The sequence below is a fragment of the Rhinopithecus roxellana genome, chromosome 9 (assembly GCF_007565055.1).
Source record: "Rhinopithecus roxellana isolate Shanxi Qingling chromosome 9, ASM756505v1, whole genome shotgun sequence".
Taxonomy (NCBI): domain Eukaryota; kingdom Metazoa; phylum Chordata; class Mammalia; order Primates; family Cercopithecidae; genus Rhinopithecus; species Rhinopithecus roxellana.
Genome location: NC_044557.1, coordinates 41,657,552 through 41,676,593, shown reverse-complemented (window position 1 = coordinate 41,676,593; position 19,042 = coordinate 41,657,552). Strand labels below are relative to the sequence as shown.

General features: G+C 39.4%; 1 protein-coding gene across 1 annotated transcript in view; it reads left to right on the top strand.

Annotated features, from left to right (window-relative positions):
- The window catches only part of CSMD1 (CUB and Sushi multiple domains 1), a 2,044,058-nt gene that overhangs the window by 1,012,328 nt on the left and 1,012,688 nt on the right, over nt 1-19,042 (top strand). Inside the window, exon 5 of the mRNA XM_030937494.1 lies at nt 2,892-3,099. Within this exon, the coding sequence (XP_030793354.1) occupies nt 2,892-3,099 (208 nt within the window). The remainder of the gene's footprint in view (nt 1-2,891; nt 3,100-19,042) is intronic.

Sequence of the window (19,042 nt, the reverse complement as noted above, 5' to 3'; positions counted from 1 at the left end):
GTATTAGAACTCTTTTGTTTTGCATCTGTTTCTACATTGAGATGAATTGACTTTTGTATATAATGAATTCAGAGAAAATAAAATCTAAATATTAAATAAAATTATATATTTACACATGAAAAACAATTATTAATCTGGAAATGTGTATTTATGTGTATGATATGTTTATATAGAGTTATTTAATCAATTATAAAAGTATCTGTCTCTAGTGATCTTGTTTACCTCATCCCTTTGTGAAGGGGATATTTATATTTGGGTTTAAAGATAAACAACATAGAGTATGTCTCACTTTTAGTTGTTAACCTGATTCACCATTATCCCAACCCAAGTGGCTCAGAGCTGAATTCTACACAGTGTCTGAATCTCAGTAGTGGCCACTATATTTTTCCTCGTGGCTGGAATATGTGCTTCCTCTTATTTTTGTATGGTACTGATTTTTATATCTATTTTCAAAAATACAGTTTTAATAGGGAAATGTGTGTTATGATCACATTCCTAGTAGCTGTTCCCAAGAGTGTCATAAAAACTGTGGTGAGCTGGGCAGTTGTGGAGCTGGTTCTCAGATGATCGGGGATGTGTGTGTGCTTGCACAAAGGTGCCCACGGAGAGTAGGGGGCAGGAGAGACATTTAGTCATGGCCACAGGAACTATTTTCACAGTTTTCAAATAGCAGTATATACACAGTTATTTTTATTCGTGTTCAGTTTTACACTTTTAAAAGAAAACAATATCATGATAGCATAATTTTTATAATCCCCACACTTTATTAATTTTAAAATAAATTTGGGGTCTCAAACATGAGTGTCCTGAGATGTCCTACAAAATATGGGCAGCCCTTTCCACAGTGTCACGTGCTTTGGATGGGCATCACAGACTGACCAACTATTAAAACACGAGAAAACCTATCCCTCCTGTAGTCTTGATTTCATTGATATTTGAAGGTAGCAATTTTCCTCCAGCTGTACCTCTCAAAGACGTCCACTCTAAAGCCATTAGCTTTAGTTGACATAAACAGCATGAGAATGACTAGTGTGTAGACCAGCCTGGCGTCCTGTAAGAAGGATGGAAAATGCAATACTCCAAACTCTGGAAACAAAAACAGTGTGCTCTCAACTACCCCTGTGTCCCTGGCATTCTTCTGAGTAAACTGGAGGCAGCTAATTTGAAGGGACCCATATCACCCTCTTACTGTTGCCCACAAGGTGGGTTTTATTTCGACATTTTTGTGAGGCTTAGATCCTGCCAAAATAAAATGGACATCACTGAAAGATGAAAGAAATATTGGAACTTGCAACTTGGGAGGAGTTAATAAAAGGAGGTCAGTTCCTCCCACTTTGCTGTAATTTTGGTGACGAGAGGGTGGGTAGGGTCGAAGATACGCACTTTGTGAGAGCTCAGGCCGGTCACACAAGCTCTGCTTATGGCCAACTCCCCTCATCTTGGTAACAGGCTGACTTTTAAATAGCATCCACACTGCAGTGTCGGAATCAATGACTGTTAAATATACATTCTGCATGGGAAGTATTTGAGGAAAGAAAGAAAAAGAAGAAAAGGAAGAAAGAAGGGAGGGAAGGAAGAAATTTTTAAAAACAAGCTTTAAAACAAGTTATTTTTAAAAACATGCTTTAAAACAAGTTATTAGGCCGGGCGCGGTGGCTCAAGCCTGTAATCCCAGCACTTTGGGAGGCCGAGACGGGCGGATCACGAGGTCAGGAGATCGAGACCATCCTGGCTAACACAGTGAAACCCTGTCTCTACTAAAAAATACAAAAACTAGCCAGGCGAGGTGGCGGGCGCCTGTAGTCCCAGCTACTCGGGAGGCTGAGGCAGGAGAATGGCGGGAACCCGGGAGGCGGAACTTGCAGTGAGCTGAGATCCGGCCACTGCACTCCAGCCTGGGCGACAGAGCGAGACTCCGTCTCAAAAAAAAAAAAAAAAAAAAAAAAAAAAAAAAAAAAAAACAAGTTATTTTAAAATACTTCTCTCATATATATTTATATGTATAATATAGCTATATATAGTATATAAACTATATATATGATATTATAGTTTATATACTATATATAAACTATGTATATGATAATATAGTTTATATGTTATATATAAACTATATATGTATATATATAAATTATGTATATAGGTTAGTATGTATGTAGTATTTTGTAATAGATAATATAAATGTAACAAAGAAACTTTTTTATAGCAAACTTTCCAAGTTCTGTTTATCTTCTAACCAATAATTTTTTAAATGTTAGTTTGTATATTAAATGCACTTTTATCTTTACTGGTCTTTCACTTCTCACTTTTCCAAGATACTCCATTTTAAGTTTCATGCAACTATTTTCTACTCAGAACCTTTTTATGAGGTCATGTGCCTCTGTTATGTTACTCAATAACTATCTGAAAATTCAAAACCCAAATCTCAAATTTATAGAAAGTAAAATTAGGGCAGCCATTTCTTTTAAGAGCATAGTATTCTCAAAGCCAGGTATCCATGAATTACTAATAAACGCCCACATGTTTTTAAGCCTCAAAAATGTTGCTTACATAGTATCATCTTCCAGGTTTCAGAGAAAATCTTTCAAAGTCGTGTTAGGCTGCCTATCAATGTCAGGTACATGGCAACTACACTTTCCACATTTTAGAAAAGCCACCATTTCCAGCTTTCCCACAATGGCCATTCAATTAATAATACAATTTAAATTTTAGACTTTAGTCAGCCTTTTCATAGAGCTCATTAACATACCAAAAGATTCTTTTTCAGATCGAGTGTCTCAATTTTGGGTTCAGAAAATATGTGTCACTGATCAAGAAGTGACACTTTGTGGACACACTCCTGTACGAAAACCATCCTGAAATGTGATGCTTTCCTTCTGCTTCTGTCCCTGCAGCTGAGGGAGCCTGCGGAGGAACCTTACGTGGGACCAGCAGCTCCATCTCCAGCCCGCACTTCCCTTCAGAGTACGAGAACAACGCAGACTGCACCTGGACCATTCTGGCTGAGCCCGGGGACACCATTGCTCTGGTCTTCACTGACTTTCAGCTGGAAGAAGGATATGATTTCTTAGAGATCAGTGGCACGGAAGCTCCATCCATATGGTAAGTCCTGGGAAGAGATGCCACAAAGGATACAGCTGTGTTTTCCCGGTTTTTCCCCCAACGGGCTTCAAGAATTGCTTGTCTCTGGACGTTCATGGGCAAGCATGAGTGTTCCTTTTTTTACTTTGCTCTTTTGGCTCTGAAAAAGTTGCCTTTACTGTGACTCATTTCAAGGTTTGTAAGATGTCTTCGTGCTGGTCTTTGGAGCTTGGGAAGTTCTCTGCGTGCTTGAGCTTAGAGTGCTCTCATTTTTGGACTCTTTTAAAGCAACTAAGTAAGGCGAGTTAGTTTTGGCTTTGGTCTGGAGCTGTTTCACTGTGAACAGAGATTTTTAGATTGTGTATTCTCTTTTATCTCACGTTACCGAGCCTTGACAGACTGCTGCAGATACATGATTGTGCATTTCTTTTTCTTCGTGAAGACCGTACCACATTCTGCAGCCACCTATGGGAAGTACTTGTGGCTACAAGAGCCTCAAAGGCAAAACAACTTGACACACATCCTAGTCTAATATATGTACAAAATTAACTACAGGATGGTCAGTTCTCTGGTGTATACTCTGGTACAGACAAAGGAAAACAAGATTTAAGGAAATACTGCCTATTTAGGTGTGATGGTTGTGATAGCCAGAATAGTCTTGTTTGTGTCTGTAAGTGCAATTTGAGAGACTTAAAAGCACACATGTTCAAAGACTTAATTTCTGTCTCGAATTAAGTCATTTGTTGTATGTTAAATTGTGTTGTTATTTTTGTTGTTTAAATTCTGAACACATTAAAACTGCTTCAGTGATCTGTTTTAGATCTTGAAATATGACTGAACAGGAACAGGTATATTGAGATTCAGGTAGACACTGAGGAAATGTTGGCCATTTATGAGTAGGAAGAGGGGAATATGGAATGAGTGATTGTGAAGAGGTCCGCAGGTTGCAGTTTGCATTTCAGTACGAAGGCTAAAGGACAACATGTCAAACATGAAACATATTGTAAATAGGACCACCTGCTTTAAACCGATTATTGGAACTGAATTGAATTGCACTTTGTTTTCCAAAGCACAAGGCTCAATGCAGAGGATTCCTATTCATGGAGAGGTCCTTTCCTGGTTGATTTGTTTGTGTTTGCGTTATATGTTATTCCAAATGGGAGGAAGGAAGAAACTAAACAAATTCTACCTAGATTGTCTTTGTTTTCAATTTTATTCATGCTGAACAAACTTTTAGATTAGCCACGACCAATCTGCTTAATGTATGTTGTACAATTTTAACTTTAAACACTCAGGAATTTGTTTAAATTATGACCTATCTCACTATGTCTAACATTAGAGTTCATGGAAACAAGCTAAACTGAGAGCTGGGTAACCTAAGTTCTACCACAGGTTCTGCCAAAAGCAATCCTTACGACTTTAGACAAGTCTATTTGTGAAAAGACAGGGTATGCTAAAAAAGAAATCTTAAAAATGAATTTATTAAACATCTCTTTAGTGCCTATTCTCTGCTAATCATTTAAAGATATTCAAGTGATCTAACCTCTTTCTAGCTTTAAAAATTGCATTATTGTGGTTTTCAGAAAATCACTGAAGTATAAAATACACAGGGACTGATTCTTAGAAAATCACTGAAGTATAAAATGTGCAGGGACTGATTCTCAGAGTTTATATACTTACTGTTGAAGGCCTTATTTTTAGGAGAGTCTAGAGGTATTGGGCATTGACTGCACGCCTTGCTGGTAAGATGTCAGGTAGGGAGAGAGGTAGAAGCAAGTGAGGCTGATTTGTTAGTGATTCCAGAACCTATGATCAGTGGCAGCTTTTGCCAAACAAACTTAGTTTATGTCAGAAAGTACAGATCATGAGTGTGATGAGAAGCGTGTTCTGTCTGAAAAGTTGACGGGACCACTGTAGCACTTTATGGCAACAATTGATCATGTTTGTCATAGAGAGAATATCAGCACAGCTTGCCAGAGAGACTATCCCTGTCTTCTTGGTGCCTGGATCCAGGCTGGAAGACATCTTCTACATCACTGGAATCTCTCTGGGTGTTTGCTAGGGAAGTTGGTGGGAAATTTCTCAGTGGGAACTATGACCCTATGTGCCTTCGTGTCTAATAAACTGTTGCCTCTTAGCTTAGCTGCTATCTTCAAATAGCCATGATTAGCCAGGGATAGAGTTGTATTTATACTTGTGTTTTTAGGATAACTTATATTGTCCTGTTTGCTTGGTGCAAAAGCCCTGTGGAGTCATTATTCTTACTATTATCTACTATTATCCATTTATCTATTATTGTAGATTTAAAAATAAAACTGAGAGATGCAGAGGACAGGAGATGGCAAAGCTGATGGAACCCTTGGCAGAGCTCAGGTTCAAGGTCTGTGACTCCAGGACATTTTCTTTTCTCTGTGTATATCCCCCCAGTCAGTGTAGTCCAGGTCTGGGCTTCAATGCCCTGTCAGAGAAGTACAGTTTCTCTGTTTCAGGACTGCAGGCTGGATCATAAAGCCTTGAACAGGTAACTGTCGTGGTGGAGATGGAAAAGCAATTTAGCATATGTGCTGGGTCAACAGAGTGTTTTATGTGTGTGTGTGTGTGTGTGACATTTAATGTTTATCATAATAGTCAAAAGAAGTATCTTGACACAGCCATAAGGACTATGTTTAAGTGGAACTCTCAGCTTTCAATGAATCTTCAGTGGAGGCTGAAAAGCAAAAGATGGTTCTTCTAGATAACTATGGAAACCTACAGGAGCACATTTAACATAGAAAACAGAGTAATTTGAAGTACCTTTTTAAGGCCTATACAAATGCATAATATGATTTATCTTAAACAGACTATTACTTTAGAGTAATTTTACATTGACAGTCTCTGAAATATTTAATGATTCAAATGGGTATATTTAAAAGGTTTCCCCATTCCCGAATTGCACGGACAGGGACAAGGAGCATTGTGGGTGGTGCTACCTCTTCCCAAGCACAGATCATTCCACAGAGCCAGGAGGGTGGTGTGAGTGACTGTGAGCGGAGTGAGGGCAGATACACATATGATTTTCCAATAATCTATTTTTTTAAAAGGACATAAGCAAGGGCACTCTAAGAAGAAGCTACTTGGAAAATTGTTAACAACAATAATAGGATTAGCTTTATTTTCGTTTAATTTGGAGTGAAATTACCTGCTCGGCTATGTTTTAAGTCAGGGTTGCCATGGCAGCAGTGGAGGCAGTCTCAATATAGGGGATGATGTCATGTGCCAAAATTATCTGTATATTAAGCGTACAGTGGGTTAGTAATTTAAGCTTCATAGGCTGTATGTACATTAGATGAAATTGACTTTTTTTTTTTACACTAGTCGGATTCTCATTTTATGCAGGTTGGCTTCTTATCAATCCCTTGCTTTAATAGGGAGATGCCATTTCTAGTTCACTTTATAGCACGGTCTAGTCATTATTTTTCTTGCAGTTAGAAAGGAAATGTGTAGTGGTGGAGCTAGCCAAGTGTGTTTTTTTTTTTTTTTTTCTGAAGAGATTTGAGGTTGTAGCCTATAACTTGTACTTCTAATAATATCAAGAAGAAAGAAAATTGATTTCATTTCTGAGTTCTCCCTCTGTGGTTTCTAAATTAAGACATGATGGTTAATGGGATTAAGGTTATAGAATCTTGGCTGGGAACACTGAGGGAGCATTTACTCTGTTGAAAATATGAACTTATATAACGAAAGAACCAGGCGTCCATCCCCTTCTGTCACAGGGAGTGTGTAGAGGACAGAGAAGGTAAGGAAAAAGAAAATAAAAATAAATGCATTGAAAATGTGTTCCAACACAAATTTAAATGCACCAATTTCTTCACTTCCATGACTGAGCCTCAGCTCCCCAAGACAGAGCCTGGAAGCCTCGGCGTCCCTTCCCAGGCTGTCCACAGCTGCCCAGTTGGCTCCATCCTGGCTTCCTCCCTGCCGGGCTCACCCAGTGAACCCATCCCTGTCTTGATGTTAGTGTGCGTTTGCATCCCTGGTGCATTTGTTCAGCTGCACGCCTCCACGTGGAAATCCCCTCCTGCCCATCTATTATTGATCCCATTATCATAATGCTTAGAGGGGCGTGCAGAGTACCTGGAAGAACACTACAGAAATAATGCAAGTGAAACAAACAGGTTGTGTGATCTGCCTCCCGGGAAAACAACAGCCATAATAAATGCAAGAACATTTCTTCCGCTTTGGATTAGGGCTGCCTTTTTACTTCAAGAGAAATATCTGTTACTTTATTATTTTTTAAGGTGTAAGCTCTATTTTTCGTGAACCAGCATAACTTGACCCTTTTGCCTACCTGGTGTAGGCAAATTTACAAGGGAAACTCTGGGCGACAGTTTTGTAGCCTTAGTTTACTTTGTTCCCGTTAACCCAGCACAATTTTACTATTAGATCCATCTAATCATTGATTGGCTGAAGTTAAAACAAAACTTCAGAGAAATGGGGAAAGCTGAGTGAGCCTCAGAGAACCCTTGAAGGGTCAATTAACGCCTCCAGTGTTTACTCAACTTGTCACTTAATTGGTAAGTGACTTGGTGTCTATTTAATTTCTAACAAGGGAGAATTATAGAGGAACATGCTGAGTAACAGACTCCCTGAAACCAATCCTTCTCTCATCCGCCCCAAAATTAAAGGAAGGAGGCATCATCTTCTCCCGCCTCATATTATTATTAACTATTTTGAATTCATTTTACAGAAAATTTGCAGAACACAGAGAGCTGCCATATATCCTAAACCTAGCTTCCCTCGTGTGAACATCTTACGTAACCGTAGTGTAATTATTGGCACCAAGAAATTCATGAGGCCACCGTGCCACTATCTCACTTTTAGACTCGTTTGATTTCCTCTGGCTGTTGTACTGATGTCTTCTGGTCCAGGGCTCCAGCCGGGGACCCACAGAGCACTTGGCAACTGTGGCGGCTTCCATCTTTCTTTGTTTCTATGAACTGGACCTATCCCATGCTAACAGTTCAATCTTTTGGGAGAAAAATGGTTTTGGAAAAGCAATCACATCATTTATGAATATGGAGGAGACCATGCAGCAATGCTCCAATGCCACCAATTGAAATGGGCAGATTTGTTTTTGTGTTTTCCTTTATGATATTTTTTATGTTAAGACTGGGTCTCCTTCTGTCTCCCAGTCTGGAGTACAGTGGTGCTATCATAGCTCACTTCAGCCTCAAACTCCTGGACTCAAGCCATCCTCCCACCTTAGCCTCCCTCGTATCTGGGACCTCATATCTGGGACCCTGGCTAATTTTTTAAATTTTTTGTAGACACAGGACTTGCTATGTTGCCCAGGCTGGTTTCAAAATCCTGGACTCAAGTAATTCTCCTGCCTCGGCCTCCCAGAGTGCTGGGATTACAGTCATGAGCCACGACAGCCAGTCCCATATTTTCTATCTTAGATTTGGATTCAGTAATTTTATTTCACAAACCTGTTGTAAGGTATGCACCTGAACGCTTTTTTATGGAAGCAAGTATAGCATAAAGAGGAAATAAATCTTATGAAGATTTATAAATATATTTACATATATCTAACAATAAAACTATGTATAATATATGTACATACAGACACGTGTATATATGTATATATGTACACATTTCTCCTTTACTTGAACCTCTACATACCAGCTGAAGGTCTAAAGATATAATTAGCATGATATTGTAGCTCTATTCATAAACCCGTCTTTTATTTAAAATGCCATTTCTATGTTTTTTCAATAGTGTATTTTTTCTAAAAAAACCATTTACTACTAATAATTACTAGTATTGCTTATATAACAGGAAAATGTAAACAATAGTTGCTACTGCTACTTGGAGATACTACTATTCCCATTTTATAGATGAGAAAATTAGGCTTCAAAGAAGTTAAATATTCAACCATCCAGCAAGCAAAGAGGCAGAGTGGAGACTTGAACAGAGACAGTCCCAAGGTATATTTCTTCCTCTTTTTAAAAAAGTTGAGATCACATTTCTTTGCTAACTTTAAAACAGGAAGATGAAAGCAGTGTGTGGGCACTCCACTATCATCCTAGAATTTCTTCAGCAACCTTCTGCCTCAGTGCATACAAAGAAAGCGCCCCACCACTTCTAATTTCTACTCAGCTCTGTCACTGTGTGGTGGTGTCACCACCGGCTACTCTTCCATTTTTCTTTCTAGCGTTATTAACTAGACAGTAATGTAATCACCTTAGCATACTTGCTTTTTAAGCATGTTTCGGGGTATAACATAATGATGGATATTATCAGGCTTCTAAGAGGACACATGGATGACAGGCTGATGTCACCATGAACTATCGCATAAAGACGTGACTAATCAGAGTTGTATATGCAACTGTGACCCACTGAAGTCCTAGGCAGGTGGAGAGACCTGGCCATCCCAGATTACCCCAAAACCCAGGTACCTCCACCCTGAAACTCAATAGGCAAATAATGTGAACTTTTTTCAATACCAGCTAATTCTACTGTATGGAGAATTTCTAACGTGATTGGTGGCTTTCTTTCACATGCCTTATCCCAGATATTTTTATTTTCACCTGGGTGGATTAGGCACCCTCTCCACAATGTCTCCTGTGGGGCCAATTTCCAATCTCCACCTTTTCTCTTGGCTGGTGGCCAGGGATGGTTTAAGCCACTGGGCAGTGAAGGAATTGCTGGGAAAAAATGCTGCAACCCCACAAGTGGAGTAAAGGAGGCAGGCTGTGTTTTAGAGGTTTCAGTCAGGTGTGGTTTTGCAACACACGTTTTCCCTCCTGTCTTTCTGGAAAGCACCATCTCTAGCAGGCACTGAAAGAAGGGTCTTTCATGTCGGAATTAACCTGCAGGAGCAAAGAAGGTGGCTCTCCATAAAGGGGCAGCTGCACTCTCTGATTTGCTACCAGGAGCATATATCCTAGGAATTATTTCCTGCCCTCCCCTCTCCTTCCTCATGAAAGGGATGGACTCACCAGCAGGTGCCCCTGCAACTCGGAGAAGCCATTGACTGTCTTATTTCCTAGAATTAAGCCCAACTTTCAGATTTCTTCACAAATTCTAGAAATAGCATTCTAGAGCAATCCTTTAATTTGGGTTAAGTAAATACCAGAGTTTCAATAAAGCTAAAAAAAAAAAAAAAAGATTTCAAAAGAATACATATTTGAAATATGGGACATTTTTCTAATTTATTGAATGGTATGGAAAAAATGTAATATTTTACCCCAAGATTCCATAAAATTGTCCAGACTGAGGGGTAACAGAGAAAAAGAAAACACCCCTGGTCTCTAAAGATGGGACCAGTAGGAAAAATTGTTAGCCCAGGAGAGAATGGTAAGAACTCCATCCTTACCATTCTTAGGGCAGAGATGAACTCTACAGCTCTGGTGTAATACTTCTCTCATATCAAATTTCTCCAAATTAACCTCATTTTATTGAAAAATACATTTCCTATAAATTATTTAAGCTGTAGGCAATGAAAAAAAAAAACTTTTATGGATTAAAATTTATTTCACCAACTATGAAATACCTGTTTTTTATAATCACACTTCCTTCTTTTTGTATGTGGCCCTTAATCCTGGAAACAATGAAAAAGTAAAACTAAATTAACACTGTTAAATAAATTTTTCGTTTAAAAACACACTGCCTTCTAAAGGGCCATTGTGCCTGCTCCATTTTAGTCATTCTCAAATAATGCTGCTTAACTCTCATTTATTCCTCAAATCAACCAATTGGCACATCCTCGTGTTCCAATTGTACATTTTGATATTTTCATTTAGAGTTTCTCTTGAAGCCGTGAATATCTAATTTTTCTCTTTCTTCTGAAAGTTTGCACAATTTCATGGAGGACTGGTTAGGAGAGTAAGGTAATTTTGTGCAATCCAATACTCCTCCAACAAATGTGACATTCTGTGGCTTGGGTTCCTTCCTGTTGGCACATGCTATCCAAGCTTAATATGTCCTTTAAATGAGCAGTGGCCTAGAACATTAACGTTTCCCACCTTTGACTTTAAGAAATACAAGTACCTAAGTTCTTCTGATTCAAATCTCTTTAGAGAATCACAGTATCATTTCTTAATAAAGATATATATCATAAAGGCTTTGATTTTTTTTTGAATTATAAATTTAAAATAGATGGCACCTGAGAAATCTCTTCACACAATCCCTTTATTGTTTGGGGAAAAAAAGAACTGCATCATAAATAGATCGTGTCCTTTATCCTACTCTGAGGAGTGCTATTAGTTGGCTAGAAGATAAACCAGGTTTTCTGTCTCTGTTACCACAACTGGTTCCAGCAGGCTAAGAAGCCACTCTTACCTATCCTGGAGAGTGATGGTTTTTGTTTTTTCATTACCTTTTTTGTTTTTTCATTACCTTTCCATGATCAGGCCGTAGAGGCATAGTTGCCAAGCCAAGATGACTGATTCAAACCTCGGTTTGAATGAGACTTGGGCTCTAGTCTTGGGTTTATGGCTTCTGAGCTTGATGACCTAGAGCAGGTTTGCTCTGGAAGTCCCAGATCACTGTCTGTGAAATGGAAGTGATCACCACGTCCATCAGAGAGCTGCTAACTAGAGCAAATGAGCAGACACTTGGAAAACCCTTAGCACAATGCCCACCCCACACAGCAATTTCTATAACTAGCTGCACGTTTACTGTTGTAAGAAACAATGCCATAGAGAGTTCAGATTTCTGCCCTACAATGAAAATAAAAACCTTTTGAAATAGAAAGTGTTTTGAAAAATGGTTTTAACCTATATCTAGTTCTAAAAGTCTGTGCTCAGCAAATAACCTTCAAATTTTTTGAGTTATAAAAACTGTTACTTCTCCACTCGACTTTTAAAACATTGATCTTACTTTGATTATGAATTGTGTGACAATAACAACAGTAATAATATCACTTTAAAAGAAAAATTAGGACCTAAATCGTGACCCTTCCTTGTTGTTTGGAAATATAATTGACCATAATCAGCATTGTTTAACATTCAGGGTTGTTTTTGTATATGTCCGTCAACTTTGTGAATGAAAATCAAAATGCTATCCCGGTTTAGATCCTGTATATCACTTGGTAAAAATGAAATGTGAGAACAGTGGAATTTTGACTGAAGTGTGTATTTACCTATTAAATGTTCCTCTCCAGCTTTCATGTGCGCGGGACTCACTGGAGATCTTTTCAAAATGCAGACTGTGATCCAGCAGTTCCGAAGTGAGTCCAGAGATTCCCTGTTTCTAACAGTCGTTCGGCTCTGGTTGGTGCTGCTGTTCTGTGCTCCAGAGCCTGAGTTGTGAGCGGCTCGGGTGTTTGTGAGTGGCGTACAGATTTGACAAACACAGAACTAAACTCGTAACTAATTATTATTCATCATAATTTCAGGTTTTCCTCCAAACTGAAAAACATTGCAGTAGTTATGCTATTTTGGAATTTGATGCAAGCTCTTTTGTCTTTGTTGAAATGCTGTGTGATATTTATAATGGGCGGCTGGGACACGATGGAGATGATCCAGAAAGCCGAGGTTCAATATTGAGTTTCAGATTTGGGAGTCACAGACTCACCAGGGTCTCACTGCTTAGAGACTCTGATTTAGTTTTCCGAAGCAGCCCAGCTGCCCAGCAGATTACTGTGAATAAGAAGTGACATCAGAAGGGTGTTTAAAAAATCACAATATTTCAACAGCTTCCCTACGGTTTTAGGCACAGTAGTGTTTCCAAGTCTATTAATAGCTATGTGTTGAAAGTAAAATCATTTTGAGCTCTTTTCAAGAACATAGAGTTAAAAAGTTGAGCGGTTTCCTTTGTTGTGGATTTCTCAGTCTTTTGACGTCAGACCATTCGGTGTGACTCTCAGAGATCAGGTAGAAGATGTTGCAGTGTGCCGAACAGATTGGACCCTGAGCCATTTCTTTTTGGCAGGGTATCAATTAACATCTGGAACTATGGGTTTGGATAACGCTATGCTTCTTAACATGGTGCAGAGACTGCTCTGGCTGGAGTCCTGTCAATATTTACATTCCATTTTGCACTTTGTTCTGCTAGTGAGCTCCTTCCAACTTGCAGTTTCCTGTTTCCAATCCATTTTCTCTGTCTGGGAACTCTCTATTTTGCTTTATCAGCAAAGCCCTGTTTATCCTTCACAGTTCTCAGAGAAGAATTGGCCTTGGAGTGAGAAGAATTGGCCTTGGAGTGAGAAGAATGAGGAATTAAAAATGGTGTTCCTCCCCTTCATAGCTGCACCATTTGGGCTAGAGTCTAACTCCCAGAGTTTTGGTTTCCTGACTATAAAAAGGAGATGAAAGATACTTATCTTGCTGGGTGAATATGAAAGTAAAGGTCAGAAACCTACCACTGTAGCAGGAACGGAGACAGACAACCCTGGTATCCATTGGTCATTATCATGCCATGGTGTGATCAACAACACATCAGCAATGCAGGTGCAAAGATGCTGTCGGTGTTTGGAGGAGAAGGAAAGCATTGCTCAGGGAGGTCATCGCAGAACATGCTACAGAAACACTGGGCTCTGTGTAGCCTCAGCATGGGAAGCGTGTACACAGGAAGAGTGTTGGCTGCTGTTGTGGGCACGGTGTGTGTAAAGAAAGAAGTGCGTATACTGGATTGCTTTCTCCCGTAGAGCTCGGATAGACACTGTGTGCATAAACACATTCCGGAAAGATGGGAGAAAGTAATCCCAATGTTTTCACAAGATGATAGAAATCACTTTAACATTTTGGATGGGCGTGGTGGCTCACATCTGTAATCCCAGCACTTTGGGAGGCCGAGGCAGGCAGATTATTAGATGTCAGAAGCTTGAGAGGAGCCTGAACAGCATGGTGAAATGCCCTCTATAGTAAAATTCAAAAATTAGCTGGGCATGGTGGCATGCACCTGCAATCCCAGCTACTTGGGAGGCTGAAGCAGGAGAATTGCTTGAACTGGGAGATTACAGTGAGCTGAGATCATGTCACTGCATCCAGCCTGGGCAACAAGGCGAGACTCCATCTTTAAAAAAAAAAAAAAAAGAAAAAGAAAAAAAGAAATCACTTTTTAACATTTTAAAAGCAGGCCCTTGAGCAAAACTCAAACATAATACATTTTCCATGGTTAAATGCTTGTAAAATGTTCACTCTGTCCCTATATCTCATGGTATAAGGAAAACAGTGCTTTAGGAAAATTGTGATTTTGGTATGTTGCATAGATTGGAAAAAAATAAATAATGAGAAAGTTGAAAGAATAAGACACTTATAATTTATAAGGGTCTGCTCATCATGGGAGCAGAAAAAGAAAGGAGGAGGATCTTGCTTTTGGTAGCCAGGGAAGTCAGTTGCTCAGCTTTGGACATGGCTACACCATGATATTTCAGATTTCACCTTGAACTGGAAACGTGTTCAACACCGAAATGTCCAGGGCCTGTGGCTAGAAAGTTTGTCTGGGTGTGTCTCAGTGCTCAGGGATCTACATCTCGATGAAAACCCTCGAAGAGTTTTCACTGAGCTTTTAGAAATGTAGGGAAGGATCCTAGAAAGAATGTTGATGCCCTCAGCCAGGCCATAAAGCTCCATCCGGTGTCTTTGCACCCTCACAGGGCCCAGGGGCCCTTTAAAATGAAAGGGCTCCTTGGAGAGATTTTAAGGTGGTGCCTTCCAGTGACCTGAGAAATCCTGTTCATCTGAACTTGTAGCTCCCACATATGAGATCCTTGATTTTCGGAAGGGGTCTTCATATAATGAAGAGGAGAAGACAGGGCTTTGAGATAGCAAAGGGAAGCAGGGTGGGGCCTGGCTTAACTGGGAGTCAGAGGATAGCCAGGGAAACTTTTAGGCTAGAATTAGAAAAAAAAAAAAACATTGAGTTATGCAAAATGATTTGAAATGTTCAAAGCAAGAGTGCACAATGAATTGGGAAGAAAAATTATTTGATGCTCAGACAGATCTAGTGTACAGTCTCAGCATTGAAGAATGCTGTCTCACCCTGTCCAACCTGGGCGACAAGGTGAGACTCCATCTCAAAAAAACACAAAAAGAAGAAGAAGAAAAATCACTTTAACATTTTAAAGGCAGGCCTTTACATCGAACTTCTTGAATCAAGTCCTTACTTCATTCTTGGAGGCTGTAATGAGAATTCTAGTGTCAACCTTGCAAGCTTCTGTGAGTGCAATAGTTCTGCCAGGCAAGGAGCTTCTAGAAGGTGGGGTCCCTTCAGATAAAGTGAAACTGTTATTATTCCATAGTAGGGCAATCCAGGAAGTAAAATTATGTGTTCATTGTATCTAGCTCTTGAAACATTTGGGCTGGAGACTTTTGAGCAGTGATTATATTCTAAAGTGTGTGAGTGTGCATGCCCACGTGTTTGTATGTGCGTGCACATAAGACTAGCGAAGAGAGGGTAGGTGTACATTCATTTACTTTCTATTAAGAAAAGGAAAACAAAACAATGCAATATGTAACCCTAATAAACGAAAACACATATGCCTGCTTTAAAAATAATTTATTCTCTACAAATGTGCTTTGTACATGGTGTGGGAATTTTGTAAAGCATGAAATGGGACTTGAATTTATAACCCATCAGCGCTTCTTAGATACCTTCTAATTTACCACCAACTGTGAGAAGGGACAAGGAAGGCTCCACTGGCCTCCATCACACCCTCTCCAGAAGTACAGGATCTATGGTGTAATTCTTCATGACAAGTCCCCCCCAAGTAACATAAAAGCCACAGTGTTTTTGAAAGCTAAAAACAAGAGCACAGTAATCAAAATGTGGTCAGAGCCACCCTATGAGATCCGTGATTTTCCCCGAAGCTGAATAATCCATCTTTCCCAAGTCTTCACCACATTCCAGAGTGCTATTTTTAAAGGCTTATAATGAACAGCAATAAAGCTTGAAATAAAGTATTCATTTTCTGGACATAGATGCAAACTTTCTCTTTATTTCTGGCTTTCTTCTTGCTCCTCTTTCTCTTCTGTTCCCTCTAGTTTTTTGTGTGTATGATCTCCTTTCACCCATAGACACACGCACAAATAAATACACACACACACACACACACACACACACACACACACACTGAATCCTGAACCAATAAGTCATTCTGTTTTCATAAAACACAAGTAACAAGCCTTGGCAGTTTGTTCAAATGAAACCCCTAGCTATAGTTTTTCTTACTTGAATTGAAGAATCCAAATATTGTAGGAGAGAGATATATATATTTATATTATATATATTTATATATTTATATTATATATATATTTATATATATATATAAAAATACCTAGATGAAAAATCAAAATAGTGTACTTATTAGTGCTGGATTCAAAATGAGCTAGTCATTATTTAATGCCGCTTTACATTATAGAAACATATATCAACGTGTCTCTTTTTCTAGGTTTGTTCTCTTAGAACCAAAAGTATTCACTGCTTTAGAATTGAAAAGTCTAAATAGGAAAACAGAGACTCCTCATCTGTCATCAGCATTTTCTTTTTGCAATGGATCGAAATTTGGCTTAGTAAACTCTGTGCATGTGTGACATTTTGTTGGGAACATCAATGTGACATTTGAAGTCAAGCTTGCCACTGGCTTTGCAGGATGGCTTTGCTGTGCAGGAGGCGGGGTGCACGTGCAGTCCAGGAGGTTCCTAACCTGAATTTTCTACGATGTGCTCTGGAGCTGCAATGGACAGCCCCATCAGACACTACCAGTCTAGGGGAACATCTAACCATAGTTAGCAATGGCCCTCAGTCCATGGGATTGGAACTTGTCCTGAAAATACACTCCACATGATCTCTATCATGAGAGACGTGGACTGTGGTTTGAAAAATATAGTTTGATAAATGGGGTTTATGAAAAAACTAAAATAGAAACATTAAAAACAGAATTGGGGCTGTCCTTCACCACGGCGCTGAAATGGCATCCAAGGGCAGTTTCCTGTCCCAAGTCCCATAAGTGTATTTTCCTGATAGTTTGATACCTACCCTGATGACTTACAGGTAATTTTAGATGTGGGAGGATGCATAATGATGTCTGCAGCCTTTTAAATCACTAGAGGCTCCTGGGGAAAAGAGCCAGCCAACTGTGGATTGGGATCCCAGCTCTGTGATTTATCCCGCTGTGCTGTCTTGGGCTACTAGCTCCAGCGGCCCTGTTTGTCTTTTGTTTTGTTTAGTTTTGTTTTTAATCTATAAAGTACATATAACGATATCTATTTTTCAAAGTTATTGTAAAGACGAGGGTAGGAAACACTCATGGTTTGGCTTTGTCCTTGGTATGCTTGGAGCTGCAGTGATGAAAGTGGCCATCGTCCCCGCCTCAGAATCCTGCAGTGACTTCTTGCCCTCTTTCTGACCCTGTCCGTTATCCGTGGGCAGCTCCTTCCACATTCAGGTTCCTACACATGCCAGGTGCTTCCCTCTGCCTCCTGATCTTGGGAGGCTTCCTGTCCACCACCCTGGTCTGAGATCTGCCCTGTCTTTGCCCCACATAATTTAATGGTCTTTTTTTTTTTCTCTCTCTCTCAGCAGTACTTCATAATGGTAGTGAAATTCTAAATGACTATGCCCATAATTCTAGTGCACATAATCCTAAAGCACATAATTCTAAATAGTATGCACATAATTTATGATGCATTAGTTTTCTGATCCTTAGGGAGTATATACTAATAGCAATCATGTGACTTAAGATCTTTCTATTAATTCCATGTCTTATTGTGCTTACCATATATTAGTTCATTTAGTTTTACTAACAACCCTGGAGGTTTGTACAAGGATTATCCTCATTTTGCAGATGAGAATATTGAGGCAGAGAAGGATTGTGTAATTTATGCAGTATCACACAGCTCAGGGATGCAGACCAGGATTTAAATCCCAGCACTCTTATGTTTTAGCTCAGATGGTAGTTAGTTCTGACTAGTTTTGTATGACGGGAAACTTCACAGATAAAGCTGCATTATTCCCTGCAAGTGCAAGTGCACACCCTCCTGCTGACTCACTGAAAAGTGAGGCTCTGCCAACTCCCTCTTCTCTTGACTTTGCGAAGTGTGTGGCCTGTCGGATAACAGGGTCTCCACACATGTTTATTAAATGTAGGAATGAACAAATGAAACACAAAAATAGTCTTTCTTTGGGGCACATTAACGTCAAAGAAGGAAACTATGACAAGAGACATCATTAAGAGACAGCTCAAAGGGAACAATACTGCTCTAATTGATACAATTTAAAATAAACTTTATGAGTGATGTGATGGAAAATGATGAAGAAAGACTTAGGTAAACACAGTTGTATGTTTTTATATATATTTTTTATTTTTTTTCTATAAGTTATTGGGATACAGATGGTATTTGGATACATGAGTAAGTTGTTTAGCGTTGATTTGTGAGATCCTGGTGCACCCATCCCCTGAGCAGTATACGCTGCAGCTACACCATATATGTTGTCTTTTTATCCCTCATCCCCTCCCACTCTTCCCTCAAAGTCCCCAAAATCCACTGTATCATTTTTACGCCTTTGTGTCCTCATAGCTTAGCTCCCACCTATCAGTGAGTACATACGATGTTTGGTTTTCTACTCCTGAGTTATTTCACTTAGAAGAATTGCATGTTCTTTACTGGAGAAAACTATTGAGATACCCATTCTTGGAGTATCTTGTACATGCCGCATAACTATCACTGTTTTCCATCTGGAGGACTCCTGACATTTTAGCATGCATTATGCAAATAGCAAGTCATTGGAAGGAACTAGAAGTACGGGCATTTTTGACTGTGGGAAAAATCAGGGTTACTACAGGATAGATGAATGAGGAACCTCTGGGTTTGGGTACAAAGCTGGGCCAAGGTGAGCAGGGCCCCTACTCTTTATGGGAAAGCCACTGGGAAAAGCAGGGATGTTTTAGAGCAATTGTGAGTTTTAGCCTGAAAATAAAAACAGTCTCCACCTTCACTCCTAACTTGAAAGGATTTTCAGAGTAGCCGACTACTGGGGG